Genomic DNA, 20,371 nt, shown 5'->3' with positions numbered 1-20,371 from the left:
GCACGTCCCGTCATCCTGGAAGTCTCTGCAGGCCTGCAGAAGAAGAGACCGTACAGTTACATACACAAAATATGACAAGGTACTGAATAACTGTAAATTGATTTTAAAAATGAAATTAAAAAGTTTATTGCACAATTGGTGATTAGAATTGATGATTAGAATTTGGCAGAAATAAGTGTGAATTCCCAAAATATTAAGAATAATACAAATAAAATAAATATTTCAACTGTTAAATAAGTCAATATAATAATAATAACAAAATACATAATACAATTATATCATACAACAAAAGTTTTTAATATATTTTAAATCATTTTAAATATTAAAATAAAGTATAAAAAGTAGAAAACATATTTTCTTTGTAGGTTTAACCGGTTTAACCCAATCAGCAGGTATAAGATTCAACCAGTAAATATGCACCCGGTATGTTTATTTGTCACGTATCTTGTGTTAAACTTACAAAAAAACATATTCATGCTTCATTTAAAATGTTAGACCTTTATCTTTTATGATAATAAGAGATGTTTGACCACTCACCAGGCAGTCTGTGGCCCGGGGTCCAGTGCAGCCCGCAGCGCAGTGTTCACTGCAGCAGTCAGAGGGTTTGGGACCCCTGCACCTCCGCGAGCACTGCTCAGCACAGTTCAACCGAGTCACTGACAAAGAAGACCAAAGAACCTTAGTTAGGACATTGTTCACTCACACATTTGCCTTTGGACAATTACATAAACAATTGAATTTACAGGTCTGACAGTTCTCTGGTCCTGGAGCCCAACACGATCCATTAAAGCACGCCGAGTCACATCGCATGCCTGAGGTAATGGAGAAAGTGTTTTATTGAAGTGAAGAATTTTATTTTATGTTCCATTTAATATACAATTAAAATTAACAAGTCTTTTATGCACACCAAGGCTGCATTTATTGGATCAGTAAAAACAGATTTATTCTGAAGTATTACAAATTAAAATAACTGTTTTCTATTGTAATATTTTTAAAATGTGATATATTCCTGTAATCAAAACTGAATTTTTAGCATCATTACTTCAATCTTCAGTGTCACATGATCTTTCAGAAATCATTCTAATATGCTGATTTGCTGCTCATGAAACATTTCTTATTATTATCAATGTTGAAAATAGTTGTGCTGCTCAATATCTTTGTGAAATTGTGATAGTCTTTCAGGATTCTTTGATGAATAGAAATCCCCCCCCCCCCCCAAAAAAAAACAGCATTTATTTGAAATATACATCTTTTGTACATTACAAATGTCTTAATTGATTTATTAAATGCATCCTTGCTAAATAAAAGTATTCATTTTCAAAACACTTAAGGAACCCAAACAGTATATATATATGTTTCTGTTTTTAAAACTTGAAATACTTACACTTAGGTTTAGTCCCTCCCAAAAGATTGACATCACTGTCGTCCTGCACAATGTCCAACCACTGTATGGTATCCACATTGCAAAGCAAAGGATTATGAGATATTTTAACCCCACCTTTAAGAATTTCTGCCAGATAAAGAGAAAAAAACAGTTGTCTTTAAATATAAAATGTAACTTCACATTCAGCTCTAGGGCAGAAACAGCAACGAGCCTATGTGTTGCATGCTTTTTACAACACATTGTGGTGCTTATCGAATCGTAAATGTGCTTTTCATTTGTACTGTAAGTCGATATGGATAAAAGCATCTGCTAAAATAGTAAATAAAATGTGCTTCTACCTGTGAGGCTGCTCATGCGCAGCTCTCTGAGGCCGTTGATGCTGCTGTTGTCTAAAGAGTCATTCCTGTGGAAGTTTGCCAGCACAGCAAGGGCGTACTTGCCATCAAAGAGAGAATGTCCTCGAATGAGGCGTAGGTTTCCCAATGGTATCACATCCACGTAGTTTATTCCTATTAGAACGTAGCCACCAACTTCTTCAATACTCTGTGGGTATGAAACAGAAAGAATATTGTAGTCAGGCCCTCTAAATCCCATTTAAAAAGTCTCAGATTTGTTTGTTCTTCCTTCAGACTGTAAGGAAACCTATAATGCCCTTTTTCAAAGCCTTGATTTGGTTTTGGGGTCTACTAGAATGGGTTTTCAAGCTTATTTTTCCACATATTTTACATTGCAGCACCTCTCTTCCCAGTCTGTCAGTAACGCTCTGGGCTGCGTTTCCCAAAAGCATCGTAAGCGTAAGTCGATCGTAGAGAGCATTGGTGGAAATTGTTCTTCGATCAACTTAGGTTTTATGATGCTTTTGGGAAACGCAGCCCTGTTTATTTCCGGTCTCTATGAAGCCCCTCCTTCCAAAAAGCAAAGTTTGCTTTGATTGGTCGGCTGGACCAGTGTGTTGTGATTGGCCAACCGATTCAAGTGTGTTTTGGTAATGTCACACCTCTTACCATAACCGTGAGTTTCAACACACTACTACCTAACTCAACCAGGCCTCATCCCTTTATTTTTAATATGCCTTAAGCAGGAATTATTTAAATGAGGAATATTGTGACGTGTTCATTCCCGTAAGATAACTCAAAACTACAACTGAGGTGAGATCAGTGATCATACTAATAGTGATATTAAACACATTTTAGGCTTAACATTAAGAAATGTACATTGTGCAGTAAAGAAGTACTCCAAATAAAGTTTAATTATAATATGTATATCAGTAAGTTGGCATTTGTTTGGTTTTTCTCTAGGGGACCCTTTTAATCAATAATTAGATCTTATTTAACATAAAAAAGCAGCCTGGTTCTTTTAACCAATTAGCAGTCTATAACCAATTAGTCCTCAATGATCTAGTCTCATAATTGTATATTTAGGTTGCTATTTTATTATACCGGCATGTGATGTCACTCACCGTGAGAAAAGAGAGGTCTTGGTACTCCTGAATGTTGGTTATCTCCAGGTTCTCCAGCACTATTGTGCAGTTACTATACATCCGCACCATGGCCCTGTAGTGGTCGTCTGGCTGTGCCAGCTGAGTCAGCTTATTATTGGTTCCCTGACATACTGGAGAATAAAGCAGAGGTGAAATCAATTAATGCTCAGGTAGTGAAGGTGATATGACAGAAAATACACAAAATAACCAAAAAAATTGTAATCCTTCAATTTCAATTCAATTGTATTTGTATAGAGATTTTCACAATGCAGCTTTACAGAAGATGCATGTGTCTAAATTACAAGAGTGATCTGCTATCAGATCTGAGTGTGTCCAAGTAATGTATTTCAGAAATGTACAGTACATATACAAATCACACAGTTAGCTAACACCATGTATTAATTTTTTAGGCAGAAACAGTGCACTCATTGAAATAATGATTACAAGTTGTGGACATAATGATTACAGTATAGAAAATTTGCATTGCTGCATGTTGATTCAGGTATGATCCTTCATATATCCACTTTCATCCATTGCTATGTTAATCTTGGTTATTGAATGCTGTTTTTTGCATGTGTCTGTGACTCAATCATTTCCGATAAGGTGTAATATTTCAGGAAATATTGAAAATTCATAGGCCACTAAAATAGAGGTTGGTGTGTTAAATGCTAAAACGATTCCTTTCCCAGTTGTACCATGTTTTGAATTAGCTGAAATAGATGTTACAGTACAGTTACAGTAAACAGTAATTGTTTTACTACTAGGCTATTTGTGAAATATACTAAATCAAAACATTATGGTTTTCTTATTTTTCTCATGTTAAATTAATCAAAAATGTCGTCTTTGGCTAGATTCCGGCTCTGCTTGTTCTCTCAACCAACTTCATGAGGCTGTTTAAATGCCACTGGAGTTTACAGGTATATGCTGCACATTTGATGACACTTTTCATCTAATATCTGGTCCAAGTCATTCATTATAAATGCTTTAATTAGAATTTTAGTTTAAGTATACATAGGTACAATTTATATTTGTCTAGAAAACTAAATTCAAGCATTTGAGCAGAAGCCTTCAAAAAGAGAAACATAAATTAATACAAGTGTGCCCAAACTTTGGACTGGTAGTGGAGTATAGAAATCTTTTTGGAAGGAATCATATCAGTCATCAGCCGATATTATAGAATAAAAAAAAACCCTTATCAATACCAATAACTGATATTTTATATTTATATTTAATATTTTCAGGCCTTCTCACTTTTAGGTCTCTCCAGCGCTAGAAAGCTTTCTTAATATTACCGTGGGTCCACCATAACCAGTGATATTCCTCTGACCTGTTCTGTAATGTCACTCGGCCATCTCTCTTTTTACAGTCTTCAAACCTCCCACCTCTTACTCAGTCTCTCTCTCCTCCCCCATTATGAGTGGACACGCCCCCTACTGCTGATTGGCTACGAGTGTGTTTTGATGCTCGGTCAGATCCATATTTACAGATTTTTTCTTTTCTTTTTTTAGAAATCGCTGATCTTTTAAAGTGAGCGTATGTTTCACAGAACCGAGATATGCTGTTGTTGTAATGTTAGCTGAAGTAACAGGACAGTTTTGAGTGTCATTGTTTGTCTGGAGCTGCGTGTGCTGCTGGCGACTAACAACCAACTCTGGCTTGTGTACCGTAAGTAAAAATTTTTGTTCCTCCTTGTCGTTTGTTTGTCATCTTCGCTTTTTTCCTACGAAGCATTATTTTGCTTCGCCTTGGCTATGATAAAGAAACATCCACTCTTGCATTGCGTGTTCGTGCTTTTTGGGGGCGGAGCAATAAAGGGTGGGGTGTGTTTGCTTGGGTTCATTTCAAACATTCAACATGATTCTCAGAAATCGCTTACTGTTAATCTCAAAATGAATATCCATGTTTTCCATCATTCAACAAGATGATATGAATGTTTAAAATGAAAATGAATGAAAAGCATCCGTTAATGTGTCAATATTTGTAGAATCACTTGAGTCATGACACATTACCCACTTACCCAAATAACTAATCACTTGCAACACCATGAACCTCTAACTGTAATATCAGACTATATTCCATGTGTCAAAATATCTTTTTTTTTTGTGTTCCACAGAAAAATAGTCATACAAGTTTGAACAGACATGAGGGTGATTCTTCATTTGTTGGTGAACTATACCTTTAAGACACGGCCTAAAGCTGTTCCACTTTAGTGCCCTTGTCATTGTTCACAGTAACATGAGCTCATCTAACACACTAAACCTAGACATTTCAATGATCACTTGTTTAGGGTTTCCTAAACTTAAAAGTTCATATTACCCTGTTTGCATATTTTACATTGTGTGATCTTCTATTTATGAAAATATGGTCCTTTCCAAAACTCATTGTGCATCATAGTGGAAAACAAGTGTTTGTTTTGTCTCTGCTGTCTTTCTCATGTCATACAGGTGTTGAATTCCTGCAGTCATCGTTAGGTGTCTCATCTCCAGAGGAAGAGCAAATTCTGTGGGCGGGAACTCCGTGATCAAGAATGTGGTTCTCAAAGGGTGAGACTCAAATATTGCACACAAGTGTTGCTCAACATAAGATCCGGTTGAATTCTTGCCTGCCAAGTGCAAGAGACATGGATTGTATTCCTAGTCAGTGCCGGTAACAACTCAATTATCATCTATTTTCCCTCAGGGATTGATAAAGTTTCTAAAGTGAGGCCAGGGGACTAATAAAAAGGAAATGCTCAGATTTTGGCAGATTTGTTTTAGACACAGGCTCTGTTCCAAAAACTAGCGTGCATCCTACCTATATAGCACTTGACGTCATCTGAGGCATGCTTCTGACGGGCTGTTCCAAAAAGTAGCCGCATAATTATGTTGTGTTCTGATAATGCATTCACGTCATGACACAATTACGTGTTTCCGTTCACTTCTTTGTCGTTCCGCTAATAACAAGTTGGAATTTGATCAAATCTCTGATTTGACCGTCATTATGTCATGTATAAAGAACCATAATGGCAGCAGCCGCTACTCATATTTTTAAAGCAAAATGTAAATTGTATTATACTCCGTGTTACCTGGTGCACATTTTTGTTCTTAAACAATTTGCAAGAGCATATAGAGGTAAATCTGTTTTATAATTATTTTACAATGTTTATTTGTACAACTTATTAAATATATAAAAAAAATGCATTAGCACCTGCAGAAATTAACATTCAAAAGTTTGGGGTCTGTACGATTTTTTTAATGTTTTTGCTCTTCTGCTCACCAAGGCTGCATTTATTTGATCAAAAACAGTAATATTGCGAACTATTATTACAATTTAAAATAACAGTTTTTTCTATATTGTCACATGATCCTTCAAAAATCATTATAATATGCTGATTTAGTGCTTAAGAAAAAACAGCATTTATTTGATTTATTTATTTAGTTGAGAAAAAAAACAGCATTTATTTTAAATAGAAATCCTTTGTAACAAAGTAAAAGTCTTTACAGTCACGTTTGATCAATTAAGGCATCGATGCTGAGTAAAAGTATTAATTTCTTCTTCTTTTTAAATTAAAAATGTATAGACCCCAAACCTCTGACCATGTATATATATTTTAGTTAGTTTGATAACATGCAAATGTGAAACTCTATTGGAATCAATAGTAAGTCCAGTCTCACATGCTCAAGGAGTGTAATTTTTGAGTTGCCGCCAATAGTGTGTTCCAATTTAATCATCCACGAGGGTGTTTCAATGTGGTCTTTGAAGACATCTGCCTATGTAGACAGTAGACAGACAGGCAGCTCACTGGGTTTTGGAACAGATCTAGTGTCACTTTGAAAGGGGGTTGAATATTTGACTACAGGTTCATTCTGTCTTAAAACTGAGATTGTTGAAAGCTTGTTCACAAAATAACAATGAAGCTGTACAAATAATATTATAATGAAAGTGTTTTTGTTTTTATTCTTCCTCATTCTTCCTTACATGATGGCGCATATGAAGGGTATTTCCACTTTTGCAAAATTAGCATTTTTGACATCAGTCAACACTTTGACAACATAGTCTGTGGACATAGTCCAACATAGTCCTGTTTTGTGAGATGTGAGATGTTCAGGACCAACAAACATTTTCAACTCATGCATGCAGTTCTTGCATAAATTACTTTCTGAAAATCCAGCTTGCCTAAATTCATCAGTGTTGTGGCATTAGTCAGTTGTCAAAAAACAAAGAAAGCATCAGGCCCTAGAGCATCCAGATATCTGCTCTAGGGTAGATCTCAACTAAAGATTAAGGTCAGGCATGAAGTAGATTTAGGTTTTAGCCCTTAACGATCCCTTCCCAAGCCCCTAAAATGTGAGATTGTTAACAGATTGCAAAACGTGCAGCTGTTTTCTACGGGCGGCTGTTTAGCAGCGGTGCCTCAGGCTTGAGCCCGAACCAAGGGATGTGACTGAACAGGTTGCTCCTTGAAAAAAATGTTTATGAAGGAACATCTTAACTCCCTCATTACGTCACATCAAACCATCAGGAACAACATTCTGATGATTATAAACTCAAGTTTCAAGTTTGGCTTATTTATATAGCACCATTGAAACTGCAGCAGGTGACCAATGTGCTTTACAACGCAAGTGTTTTATCTTTTGCAACCGATGCAAAGCATGCACAAGAGTTATCAAGACTCCATCAGTGCAAAGAAACACAATACTTGAGAAGTCCAGTAATGCAAAGTAATTAATCAACCTGTCATTTCCTGACGGAAACAAAACCGTCTTTCATATTTTAGCCACAAAATGTACACTAGTAAAGTTTGGGTTCAATAAGATTTTTTAAAAAGAAATGAATACTTTAAATGAGCATGGATGCATAAAAGTTACAGTCAGCACATTTATAAAGTTAAAAGATTTCTATTTCAAATGAATGCTGTTCTTTTGTACTTTTCTATTCATTAACGACTTCTCACGCATGGCTTATCTACTTAAGTACAGGGATGCACAGGGTAGAAATAATGATGATAGATTAATTATGAGATAACCTGGGATCATCTCAAGGCTGTCAATGCATATAATTTATTTTTACAAGGCCATGCAGTTGTTCCCATGCTTTCCCATCCTTACTTTATAACCTACGGCTTTCTTTGCTCAATTTTTTCTTTTTCTTATGCCTCATTTTCTCACTGTTTATAATTGTATATGCTTTGGGTGACAGGACTTTGGATGACTATACCATGTAACTAGTTTTAAGGGAAAACATTGAGATGATGTATTTCCTTTGTTACCTTCTGAAACCACGTTTATTAAATAGATGCTGCTACTGTTTCACAAAAATCAAATCTGATGCTTCCGATATATAGCACACTTCAATCACGTTGAAAGTATTAACTTGATTAAAAAAAACATTTAATGTCTTTATATTCTTCTTCTTTTCCCCCTCTGGGTACAATGCATAATGCAATAATTTCTTGGGCAGAATCCAGATTTTTGTGTCAGTGAGTGGTAGTTTAGAGTTTGGTCTACAACCTAAATGCACTGTAACCTTGTTTTCTGACAGATGTCAGTGTATCTGGATGTCCTTTCGATGACTGAGTTTGATTGTGGGCAGACAACTGGATCAACTGTTTGTAGAGTAAGTTTGCACTGTTGCAAAAAGTATCGATCCATATGAGCACAAAAAGTCAACAGCATTTGTCATGACGCATCCTGTTTTCCATTTGATAGTCTTTCCAGGAATACACCTAAAGGGAAATCGTATTTCTGTGTTGGTACATGTGCTCTGCTTTTATTGTAAATATTCAAATATTTAGCCTGGAAACCCAAATTTTCAACATATCTTGAATTTTATATATAAAATATGTGTAAACCTCATAATGGGTAATTGAATGTTTTTCAATGGGTTGATCTGAAGTTAGCGACGACAAAAGTTATTTTTGAATCTTCAAAAAAATCTTCAGAAAAACATATTTTCCCTAAGTTACAGCTTCAACGCTTGTGTTTTACCGATTTTAAGACACAAGATCTAATACAATGATATAATCATAATAGTGGTATTTACAGTACAAAACTAATGTTTAAATATTCTTGAAAAGCAATATAAATGGTTATCAATTTGAGAGTAGCAGTTTCACATGATTGTGCTTCTTACATCTTCTGTTTTTCTTTACCGTGCAATAGTGCGTGACCGTTCACTGTTGTCACCCTAAATGAGAGACATGTGGATAAAATACCTTCTAACTGAATTGTAGTAAATACAATTTACAGAGTGAAACAAAGACGTCTCACTCCATGGCTGTGTGCTTTTTATACAAAAATAAGTAACATAAGTAACATATTGTCTATTTGTGACCTATCCATCAAAATTCAACCATTGGATGAATTCAGCTCTTTGTCTATGGGGCAATTTGCTGACTGCATGAGTAAAAACATGGCATGACCACTGCATTTGGTAAACAACATGAGACCGGCATTTTAGTATGTTAACATATTTTGATGAAGACAAAAATTGATGAAATGTAAGTAAACACTTTATTTAGATATTCCACTTTAGACATTCTACTAACTATAAGTAACTTTGCAATTACACGTAACTAGCAGTCATTATAGTATTAGTAGACTGTCTGCTTAATAACACTTTATTTTGATGCTTCCCAAAAGACATTCTAGGTAACTTTGTAACTTCTGGTACGTTTACACGACAACGATGTACTAAAAATGGAAAAGTTTTTCCTTTGTGTTTTAAATTTTATTTTTTTTGCATACATACGACAACGTTGTCAAAACGATCCCCGTTCACACATATCCGCAAAAACTACAAAAAATACTGTATTATACATGCCAGACCAGTAGTTGGTGACGTCACTTTGTAAAGGAACACTTCGTGCCTCTAGAGACTGAACACGTAATTCACATGCGCATATGTCACCGGTTTCACAAATTCGCGTTTTTCAAGTTTATACTCAGATGATAACGGTATTGGTTTCAAAAACTTGCAAAACTCGCTTTCAAAAGTTTGCATTTTCAGGCCCCCAAAACGCCTTTGTTGTGTAAATGAACGGCCAGTTTCTATTTTCCACCAGGAAAAAAAAATGCTAATTTAAATGCTCAGAAAAGTAAGACCACACCTCTCCTCAATCTTCATTGGCTGCTGTTTTCAAAATAAACACACTTGTGTAAATCCTCAAGGCTATGGCCTTGCTTAATCATGGTCTGTAAATTATAACATCTCATAATCCGACTGTTCTTGCAGTTTGACGATGGACTTGTCTTATAAATAACACAAATCTTTAAAATAGGAACACACATTAATGGTCAGTAGGCACTACCATTTAATAGTTTGGGGTTTGGTTTTGAAAGAAGACTCTTCTGCTCACCAAGGCTGCATTTATTTGATCAAAAATACAGTAAAAACAGTAATATTGTGAAACGTTATTACAATTTAAAACAACTGTTACTTAACAACTATACTTTAAAACGTAATTTATTCTTGTGATGGAAAAGCTGAATTTTCAGCATCATTACTCCAGTTTTAAATGTCACATGATCCTTCAGAAATCATTCTAATATGCTAATTTGCTGCTTAGTATTTTTGTGGAAACTGATACATTTTTTCAGGATTATTCGATTAATAGAATCGAACAGCATTTATTGAAAATAGAACAATGTAAAAGTCTTAAGTGTGACTTTTAATGCATCCTTGCTGAATAAAAGTATTATTTTCTTTAAAAAAAAATAAAATAAAATTAAACGGTAGTGTATGTGTTCATCTATGAATATCTCAAATAATTTCCCTGCTTTTCCGAACAGTGTTCATTCATTCTTTTTAAAAACAAATAACGTAGGCCAGAGATAACCTCTACCTAAGACACACGTTATTGACTAAATATACTGGCATCTCACAGACTATAATTGATTTTGCCCAGATATTTTAAACGAGAATCAATGAAACATTTCATACCACTTAGCAGATCAATGAAATATGAGGTTTAAATGGATGACAAAAACTATTTTGACATTTTGAACAATAATAGATTGCAGTTATGTGTTCATTTCCATTGATTACTTTACTTTCCATTCAATTTACCCTTGTAGCTGGTGGTCAGAGAGTGTGATGCAGGAGAACAGGAGTTCTAGTCTTCAGTAAATAACAGCGGTCATAGTGACCCTGGATATTAACGAGTTTGCTAAGAGTTTCAAGACAATTAGATTTAGAACAAACAGTGATGTCTAGACCAAATTACAGCACAGAGCACTGGGTAGAATATGAGCACACGAATATCTTTAGTGATTAGCGCATAGGTGTGGACTAAGAAAGGGATGTGTATTTAGATACCGTGTATTTATACCAGCTCACACTGTATGTGTCAGATGCATAATGACTGGATATTTCTGAATCTATCTAATTGTTGTTTTGTTTCCATTCCTTTAAAACAAACTACATGAGAATATTAAAGGGATAGTTCACCCAAAAATGAAAATACTGTCATCATTTACTCACCCTCAAGTTGCTCCAAACCTGTATGAGTTTCTTTCTTCTGCTGAACACAAAAGAAGATATTTTGAAGTATATGGTTAACCAAATATTTGATGGACCCCATTGACTTCCATAGTATGTAAAAAACACTCTCGAGTCAATTGGGTCCATCAACTATTTGTTTTCCGGCATTCTTCAAAACACCATCTTTCATGTTCAGCAGAAGAAAGAAATTCATACAGGTTTGGAACAACTTGAGGGTGAGTAAATGATGACAGTATTTTCATTTTTTTGGTGAACTATCCCTTTAAGTACAAAAATATTAATCACAATTGAGATGAATCATGATTATTTTCTGTGATTACATTTTCCTTAAAGGAAACTTCCTTTTGTTTTACAATGGAACCAGTTTTAAGTTATTCATCACATGTTCAAATATGCATCTTACAGGTATTTGTTCTCGAACAAAGTTATCTGATATCTAGTGACGAGTATGCTTCTGGCCTAATGGTCTGCAGAAAACATTGCCAAATAAATGTTGTGACATAATTTGTCAAACTCTGGGCCTGACTCTGCATGCCACAGATTGTGAATGATGAAATCCTCCATGCACAAATGCAAGATCAGATAGTGAAAGAGTAACCCTATCACAATATCTAGCTTTGTTGCATGTACATTTAAAAGGAAGTCTTATTAATCTTAGGAGAGTAATCCACACCTACGCAAACCCACATTCATGATTCACATGAATGGATGCTGTTCCGTTCCTGTTAACGCTTCAAATACATGTATCTACATTCCAATAAGCAATAACCCTTCTAACCTATTTTTCTCGTTTTTTTCTGCCATAGGCTGTGGGAATGAAACAAAGTATGAGATGCCGCTGAAACGGCACTGACTGACAGGTTTTGCTGACACATGCATACCAAAGGTCCATCGCCAGAAGGCGTTCCACACCTAAATTGACAGGTCATTAAAGGCGAAGTGTGTAATTTAACCAAAAAGACTTGTAAGAAATAATGACTGTTTTCTCAAACACTGCCATTGGTCACAAAACAGATAGTCCCACCTCAAACTCACACCATTGGTGGAGCCAATGTTGCTGTGTATAGGACTGATCGGGATGCTTAAACAAATAGGGCAATGTTTTGATAGAGTGACAGTGTTTGCATTTCTCAGAAGAAAGTCTTTGCTGGGACAGGAGAAACTTTTTTTAAAGGGACAGTCAATCAAAAGTTGTGAATATTCATTATCTTTCTAAAGTTTTTTGAAAGCAGGACTGTCACATATAAAATGTGCATCAACACTTTCTGTGTGAATCTGTCAGAAAGGCTGATTTAATTGCAATACTGCTAAAGCCACAATAATGTATTGGCTTTAAAGTATCTTCATTATGTGACTTTTCTAAGCTAATATTGTGAATAAGACGACCAATTAATAGTTATATCTTGTGATTAATTCAACATTTTAATTGATTGATTTTTCCTAGAAAACAGCATTCTTGTCATTAGGCCATGAATGATATGGGGCAAAAGTAAAATGAGTGAAGTTAGTATCTATCTGTAATATTGAAATGCAGGAAGTAGAAAAATAAAAATAAATTCATGAACAGTGCTTTTCCTCAGACAGTATCACAAGTCTGCATAATGGTACTGTACAATTCAACGATCCAATGTTGTTAACCTACATTCAGTTATTCAGTTTACCCTGCTGTCTTCAAACTGTTAATAGAAACGCAGATGAAATCTGCGTATCAAATTGTACAGTCTGTCATTGGATTCTCTGTAGAAGGTATGATCAGAATTTCCTGACAACACGCAACCATTCTTTTGTGTATGAAAGGTGTGCTGCTTATCAAATAAGTTTGACATATTAATAAAGACACTTTTTTTTTTTAAATAAATAAAGCCAATAAGCCAATTTTAGAGCCAGATCTGTCCATTTTATACTTATAAACAAAACCAAAACCACTTTTTGCCTGGTCTGCTCTGGGACAGTGTTGGTAGCCCCCATCTGCTGTTAATTTCTCAACTGGCAAGAAACCTCAAACAGCATGTTAAACACAGTCTGTTCGGGTAGAGACTGGACCACAAACAGAGGGCCCAGACCCCACTCAGTGGGGCAGCTGTCTAGCGATACCATCTGCTGGTGTTGAACTCTTGGCCCTCATCCTGTGGTCACCCGTCTCAAAAGTTCATCAAGTATTTTTAAATATATTTCAGATTTAATTACCTTCATTACACTTTTAGCAACATGAAAGACTCCTTGTCATGGGGTCACTTGTTGGGGTTAAAGACAATCCTTCCGTTTGTGCTGTACAGATGATTAATAATGTCACCTCAGCTCTCTGATCTTATAACTAATGCTTTTCAGATCATTAGATTTTAATCATATTTTATACATATTCATATTTGTACATGAACTATTGATCTATGAAACGTCATATAATTGTAATTATTATATATTGCATAATGTCTGTCTGTCTATCTCATCTCTCTAATCTCATCTAATGCTTTTCAGATCATTATATTTTTATCATATTTTATACATATTCATATTTGTACATTAACTATTGATCTATGAAACAATATAATTGTTATATTATTATATTTTACGTAATATCTATCTATCTATGTTTGTTTACACTAAAAGTAAAAAGTGTGGGCACACGTGACTTGACTAAAATTATGTAGCATAATCTTATTTTCTATATGTTTTAAAAGACGTTATGTTTGTGTAGATAAGGAAAAATAAATCAATTTGAGACGTTTGTTAGTGTCAGTTAAAGTTAAAACTTCACTCACCTTTCCTCTCAGAAACGGAGCACCACACCGCACTTATCAGCACAAGACAGACGATTCCCAATTCACGGAGCAGAGACGGCTTCGTAAACCTCATGTTCAACAGTGGATTCATTCTAAAGCATTGTTTTTGTTTAGATATTCCCACGAACAGACAATATGTAGCACGTAAAATAGATAGTTTTCCAGCGGCAGGTCCTGTTCAGTGTTCAGCTCTTCAACGTGTCTGAGCGCTTCAGTACAGCTGTGACGTGACGCAGGCAGCTCACCTTCACTGCACGCGAGACGCGACGCGACGCAACTGAACAACTGTGTGCGTGCGTGCGCGCGCGTGTGTGTGTGTTAACAAATGTCCCCACAAGGAGTGAGTAATACCAGGAAATTTTGACTTTTTTTATGTTTGGTCCTCATGAGGAAAAAAAGCTTAATACATTATACTAAATTAAGTTTTGCAAATGTAAATATGCATAAAGTTTTTTTTTGTGATGGGTAGGTTTAGGGATAGGGTTAGTGTAAGGGGATAGAATATACATTTTGCACAGTATAGAAATCATTATGTCAATGGAAAGTCCCCTTAAAACCCGGAAACCAGTATTTGTGTTTATGAGTGTGTGTTAGAGATTGTGTAATTTGTGTTATTATGTCGTTTGACTGCATGTACTTTACTAATTCTAATGTCAGAAAGGATTTTTAGGTAGGCTTTTTTTTTTTTTTTAAATGTCAAAATTATATTTTGTTTTGGAAAATGCCCCAATTTTTGTGTGTGTGTGTGAATTAAACACAAATTATGATAATATGAAAAGTTCTGCATACTGAATTAGATAACTAAATAAGAAGCTTCCATAGAAACTCAAACTGTATGATGAGTCTCATGTTTCCGCCACATAATGTAAAAAAGAAATTGTGAATTTTTATCACACAATTCTGACTTTTTTTCTCTCGCAATTGCGAGTTTACATCTCGCAAATCTGACTTCTCAGCATAAAGTCACAATTGCAAGTTATAAAGTCAGAATTGTGAGATAAACTTTTCTTTTCTTCCTCAGAATTGGACTATATCTTGCAATTGCGAGTTTGTATCTCACAATTCAGAGAAAAGAAGAATTGCGAGATGTAAACATGCAATTCGGAGAAAAAAAGTCACAATTATCTTTAAAAAAAATTTATTCTGTGGCGGACACAAGCTTCCATAAGTTTCTCTCATCAAATTGTTATTTTTCTTTTCTTTTTTGTGACTTTCCTTTTGCCACAGCCTGTTTCTAAAACTTTAAAAACAATTTTTCGTGTATATAGTGAATGTAAAATATACAAAATGCCCCCAAAATTGTAACGTTGAAAACATAGCATTCAAAACCCCTCAAATACCATCAATTTAATAATGTATTAAATGTTAATTCATTATATAGTGTCTGTTTTTTATTATTTTTTATTTAAGTAAAATAATGCGTAATTTATACAGTTAACTCTTTTTTTTTATTTCCGGGTTTCTCAGAAGCGGAACTCGTCATAGTTGGGTAAACTTCGGTAAATGAGAGAATACATAAAATATTTGTGTGTGTGTGTGTGTGGACATGTTTTTCTACACCGGTGGGGACTTAAACCTGAATGCACACAGACTCATGGGGACTCGTGTCACCGTGGGGACCTAAATTGAGGTCCCCATGGGTACAAAAGCTTATAAATCATACAGAATTAGTTTTTTTGAAAATGTAAAAATGCAGAATGTTTCCTGTGGTGGGTAGGTTTAGGGATAGGGGCAGTGTAAGGGGATAGAATATACAGTTGGTACAGTATAAAAACCATTACGTCTATGGAGAGTCCTCACAAAGATAGTGCACCAGACATGTGTGTGTGTGTGTGTGTGTGTGTGTGTTCTCATTTAATCAAACAGCAAAATAAAAACTCCACAATAGTGTTTTCACAACTTTCAAAAAGAGGGAAAAAACAGAGATTGATAAAGGCAGTCAGAAGAGAGAAAGATATCAACTTTACTGTCACACCATAGATATAGGCCTACCCATATCTATGCGTCACACACCCTCAAAGCAGTGTAAAGTAGTTTTTTGTAATTTGATGCAAAGGTAACGTTAATATAATACAAAGTACAATGTTATAAATGTACATACGTTTTAGAAAAAAATATATATATGAAAAATTTCGCAGGATTTACGATGCTGATGACCATTTAAACGCGTCCTCAAAGTCTGAAAAGCGTCCAAATGTTCCAGGCTCATGTTTCTATTTGTGCTAGTCTCCTGCACGCGCGTCAGTTGCTATAGTAACAAACTTTTCCTCAGGCTTTCAGTTTGTACTCACAGAAGACGACCCTCGGGCAAGGTGAGTGCTCAAAATTAGCAGCAAAGGGAAAATAATATGGTGATTTATTCTAAATATGTGTTCAAAGGTAACTTTAAAGTTAATTTGAGTTAAATTATTCCACTAATTGTACAAAAAGAACTTTTAAAACCTTCGCTAGTTTAACGTGAGTCGTTTGACGCAGCCGAAACGTCTAGCTAACGTTAAGGAGCTATTTTGCGACAAAGGAAATACTATTTAATGTTTTAATATAGGATTTATTGATAAAATATGTAATTTCCCCTGTTATTATGATGGCCTGTCAAAGCTGACGACCAGAAATCCCCAAAAGTCCCATAAACGTGCATTTGCAGCTGACCAAGAGCTTTCAAACCACCAAACTTGGCATAGCTTTTTAGTTTGATCTGACTAAGTATCCTACAATTTTCCTAAATTAATTGGAAGTAGTACAGTTTTCATTTATGGCATGATTCCCAAATAATTCCCATTGATTAACACTAAATGTTCGTTATGTCCGTTAAGACAAACACCAGCTGACAAACGGTTCTAAATTTAAACGAAGAAATTACGTCGTTAACTGTATGTTTGCTATCCATATGACATCAAATGATTCCATTCTGATTTAAATACTGAAAGTGTCCTTGAATGATGAATGATGATTCATTTGAATTTCCTGACTTTTTACTCCTAGGAGGAGAAAACAAACAAAAAATGTCAGAAAATAAAGCATCTGATCCTGGATCAGATGTACCTGGTGTATCCCAAGAGGAGAAACGCACTATGTCAACTCATGAAAAAGAGAATGATGATATAGCAAACCCACTCTCGTCCTCACATCTGGACCTAGAAGTAAAACCACCTCTAACCACCATAAAAAGGGGTATGATTAATCATTTGTGTGTGTAAGATGAATAGATAGACAGTTTACAATGACTTGATAAATATTGATATGTATCAGGGCTCCAGACTAACTTTTTTTATTAGGAGCGCTGTAGCCCCTGACTTAAAATTTTAGGAGCACAAGCAGAAAATTTAGGGGCGCACCTTAAATCATCTTACAATGCAATTATTCACATTTTCCCCCAAAATAACTGTATTACTGACAAATGCTTTGATAATAAATAGCCTTAACGTACAGAAAGTATGGTGCAGTTTTATTTTAAGATCACAGGCTCCAGACTAACATTTGAGGGCAGCGGCACTAAGTTCTACAGAAAGTATTTGGTAGCACTGTGGGATGACAAAGCACTGAGCTTAATTTGAGGTGTATAGATAAAGTTAACTTTAATTATTATCATTCATAATGTCTTAATAATTCAAAAGCAAAATGAGTGACAAAATAGATATTAGGGAGTCAAAATAGCCAATACGCGTCCTCTGCAGCTATGTTTACAATAGTAATTTAATATTTTTTTCTTTTCTTTTTTTAAATAAGTGTGAGTTTTCCTACTTCTTGAAACTTTTAGTTTTATAAATAGGGACAATCTTTAAAGGATGAATAAAAAATGTTTTGGTCAACACATTAAAAATAACATTTAAATATGATATTATAGTTTTGAAGTGCTGGAAAAAGATGTGTAGGCTACTGTTATAAACACAATATACCATAGTTACAGTAAGTGGTGTTACTACATTAAATCCATGGTGAATGTTGCTGATCTGTGGACCTAAAGCCTTCTATAACTTGTTCGTTCATGGCACATGTTTCTCCTGGTTTCCACGTCAGCGCTGTTTGATATGGTTTATAACAGAGAATTCTGCGTCAAATCTGAATGTTTCTCACTGGATCTCGCAGCAATGTTATTAATTCTGTCGCGAACTCAATGGATTTCTTCACTGGATCTCCACAAGTAACTGTTTCGCGTGATCGCGATCGGCCCGCGACTGGCGAGAGAAGCTCTGCGCTGTCTATTATTGGTTCGAACTATTAAACGGTCTATGAAGTAGAAATGAGTAGCGCAGCGCAGTTTTTTTCATTTTATTTAATAACATGTCACGGAATACTCTGCTTGAGGCTGAGATGCGTTTTGTGTTTAAACTGCGAAGTGCCTGCAAACTTCTATTTCCCCGCAGTTCTGGGGTAGCGACTGCAACATTCGCAGCTCATGGAGTTCGTCACCTTACTTACAGTACCTCAACCAGCTGAATTTTCGTAGCCAGTCTTCCCGAAAATAGTGGGTTCAGGCCTTTATCATCATCCGACCGACTGTGTCTGTCCCATAGACTGTAAAAAAATAGGTCTGTCCGTGACATTGATATTTGTCTCCGTCTCCTTCCCACAGACGTTTAACTTACGCGCGCTCGCTTATCTCTAGGACCCTCCCCCTCCACACATTAGCCAGTTACAGTGGCCATTCCCTATTCTTCTCACACTCATTGGCCTGCTATACATTCCGGATTCTTTGACGCGCCCCTTCCACGTTTAACGTAAAAAAAAAAAAAATTTACTGGTCGCACATGTGCGACTGGATGTAAAATTCAGTCGCACATTCTCAAATTTTGGTCGCAAAATGCGACCATTTGGTCGCAGTCTGGAGCCCTGTGTATTGATAAATAGGATTCTTAAGGTGACCATACACACAACTTTTTTGACGAATGTTGCCAGGCAATGTTGCAGAGCGATGTTGCTTGGGCACTTTCCCATTGAGAATGGGCAACAAATTTCTATCTAGATAACGTTACCTTAGATCGGTCATGGGCCCTGTGTCTCACCTGGTTGCCCATTGACGGCAACATTGCTCAAAAAGTTTCCCTGTGTATATCATCACCTTAAGCATTGTTTATATTATTGGTAACATTTTACAATAAGATTTCACTTGTTAATATCGGTTAACTACATAAGTTAACATGATCTTATTGTTAATTTCAACATTCAAAAGTTGTAGCCTATATGTTAATATTATATAGTGGACCTAGCTAACAAGAACAATGTACGGCTGTAGTTTTGTTAACTAATGTTGACAGAAATGAATAAATACAGTAACAAATACATTGTTCATTGCAAGTTAATATTAGTAATGCATTAACTAATGTTAACTAATGGGACCTTATTGTAAAGAGTTACCATATTATTGTAGGTGGTGGTAGACACAGAAGAATTGGAATGCAAAATGAAAAAACCATCAATCAAACAACAACAGCTGCTATATCACCCATGGTCAACACTGCTGTGAGTAATTATCTTTATTTTATTTTATTTTATTATTTTATTTTATTGTATATTTTTGATGGGTTATTTATAGTCTGGTGTTCCACACTTTTGCCTGTCAACAAAACTAGGTTATTAATAATTATTTTATTTATTTAGTTAAATTTAACTGAACATACTGCGTGCATATCAATTAATAGGGGTTTTCACACCAGGTAGTTATAGGAGCTCAGTTATTTATATATATATATATTAGGGCTGTCAATCGATTAAATTTTTTAATCGCGATTAATCGCATGATTGTCATGAGTTAACTCGCGATTAATCGCATTTAATCGCACATTTTTTTATTTGTTCTAAATGTACCTTAAATTAATACTTTTCAAGTTTGTAATACTCTAATCAACGTGAGCATGGATAAATAGAGATGCTTTATGCAAATGTATGTTTATTATTGAAACCATAGTCAATATAGAGCATAAGGACGAGACATGTTTCAAAGGTCATAGATGTTTTTTTCAAAGAACTTGTTCATGTCTATTAGACACATGTAGAAAGAACAAAGAAATACCAGGTTACCATTACTTCTCTTTCTTTGCACTGAGCAATTTACTAACACAAACATGTTTAGATTTTTGCATGACAGGGCAGCTCTTCTGAAAATGCTAAATTTAAATTTATTATTTATTATTACATTGTAGTTTGTCTCTCTCTGTGCCCATTTTGATGAAGCTAAATTCTCAATAAAACTGTTTTCATTTGGTAGGCTATATTTTACTGTTTCTGTTGTCAAACAACTGAATGAAT

The 20,371-nt window shown here is 35.1% G+C and overlaps 2 protein-coding genes across 2 annotated transcripts in view; one reads left to right on the top strand and one right to left on the bottom strand.

The window, feature by feature from the left end:
• LOC307153547 (epidermal growth factor receptor) overlaps window positions 1-14,414 on the bottom strand; it is a 28,194-nt gene extending 13,780 nt beyond the window's left edge. Inside the window, exons 1-7 of the mRNA XM_079863067.1 lie at window positions 14,105-14,414; window positions 2,844-2,995; window positions 1,723-1,927; window positions 1,385-1,510; window positions 744-812; window positions 538-656; window positions 1-33 (exon numbers count right to left, since the gene is read on the bottom strand). The exon at window positions 1-33 is cut by the window's left edge and continues 109 nt beyond it. Of these exons, the coding sequence (XP_079719193.1) occupies window positions 1-33; window positions 538-656; window positions 744-812; window positions 1,385-1,510; window positions 1,723-1,927; window positions 2,844-2,995; window positions 14,105-14,216 (816 nt within the window). The 5' untranslated portion in view covers window positions 14,217-14,414. The remainder of the gene's footprint in view (window positions 34-537; window positions 657-743; window positions 813-1,384; window positions 1,511-1,722; window positions 1,928-2,843; window positions 2,996-14,104) is intronic.
• Window positions 14,415-16,392: 1,978 nt separating this feature from the next.
• Window positions 16,393-20,371, top strand: part of dnah5l (dynein, axonemal, heavy chain 5 like) — a 45,863-nt gene continuing 41,884 nt past the window's right edge. Inside the window, exons 1-3 of the mRNA XM_079863060.1 lie at window positions 16,393-16,437; window positions 17,108-17,296; window positions 19,494-19,585. Coding sequence (XP_079719186.1) covers window positions 17,128-17,296; window positions 19,494-19,585 — 261 coding nt within the window. The 5' untranslated portion in view covers window positions 16,393-16,437; window positions 17,108-17,127. The remainder of the gene's footprint in view (window positions 16,438-17,107; window positions 17,297-19,493; window positions 19,586-20,371) is intronic.

The sequence above is a fragment of the Squalius cephalus genome (genome assembly GCF_949319135.1).
Source record: "Squalius cephalus genome assembly, chromosome: 25".
NCBI lineage: Eukaryota > Metazoa > Chordata > Actinopteri > Cypriniformes > Leuciscidae > Squalius > Squalius cephalus.
Note: the sequence above shows the minus strand (reverse complement) of the source record. Positions and strands in the feature narration are given on the sequence as shown.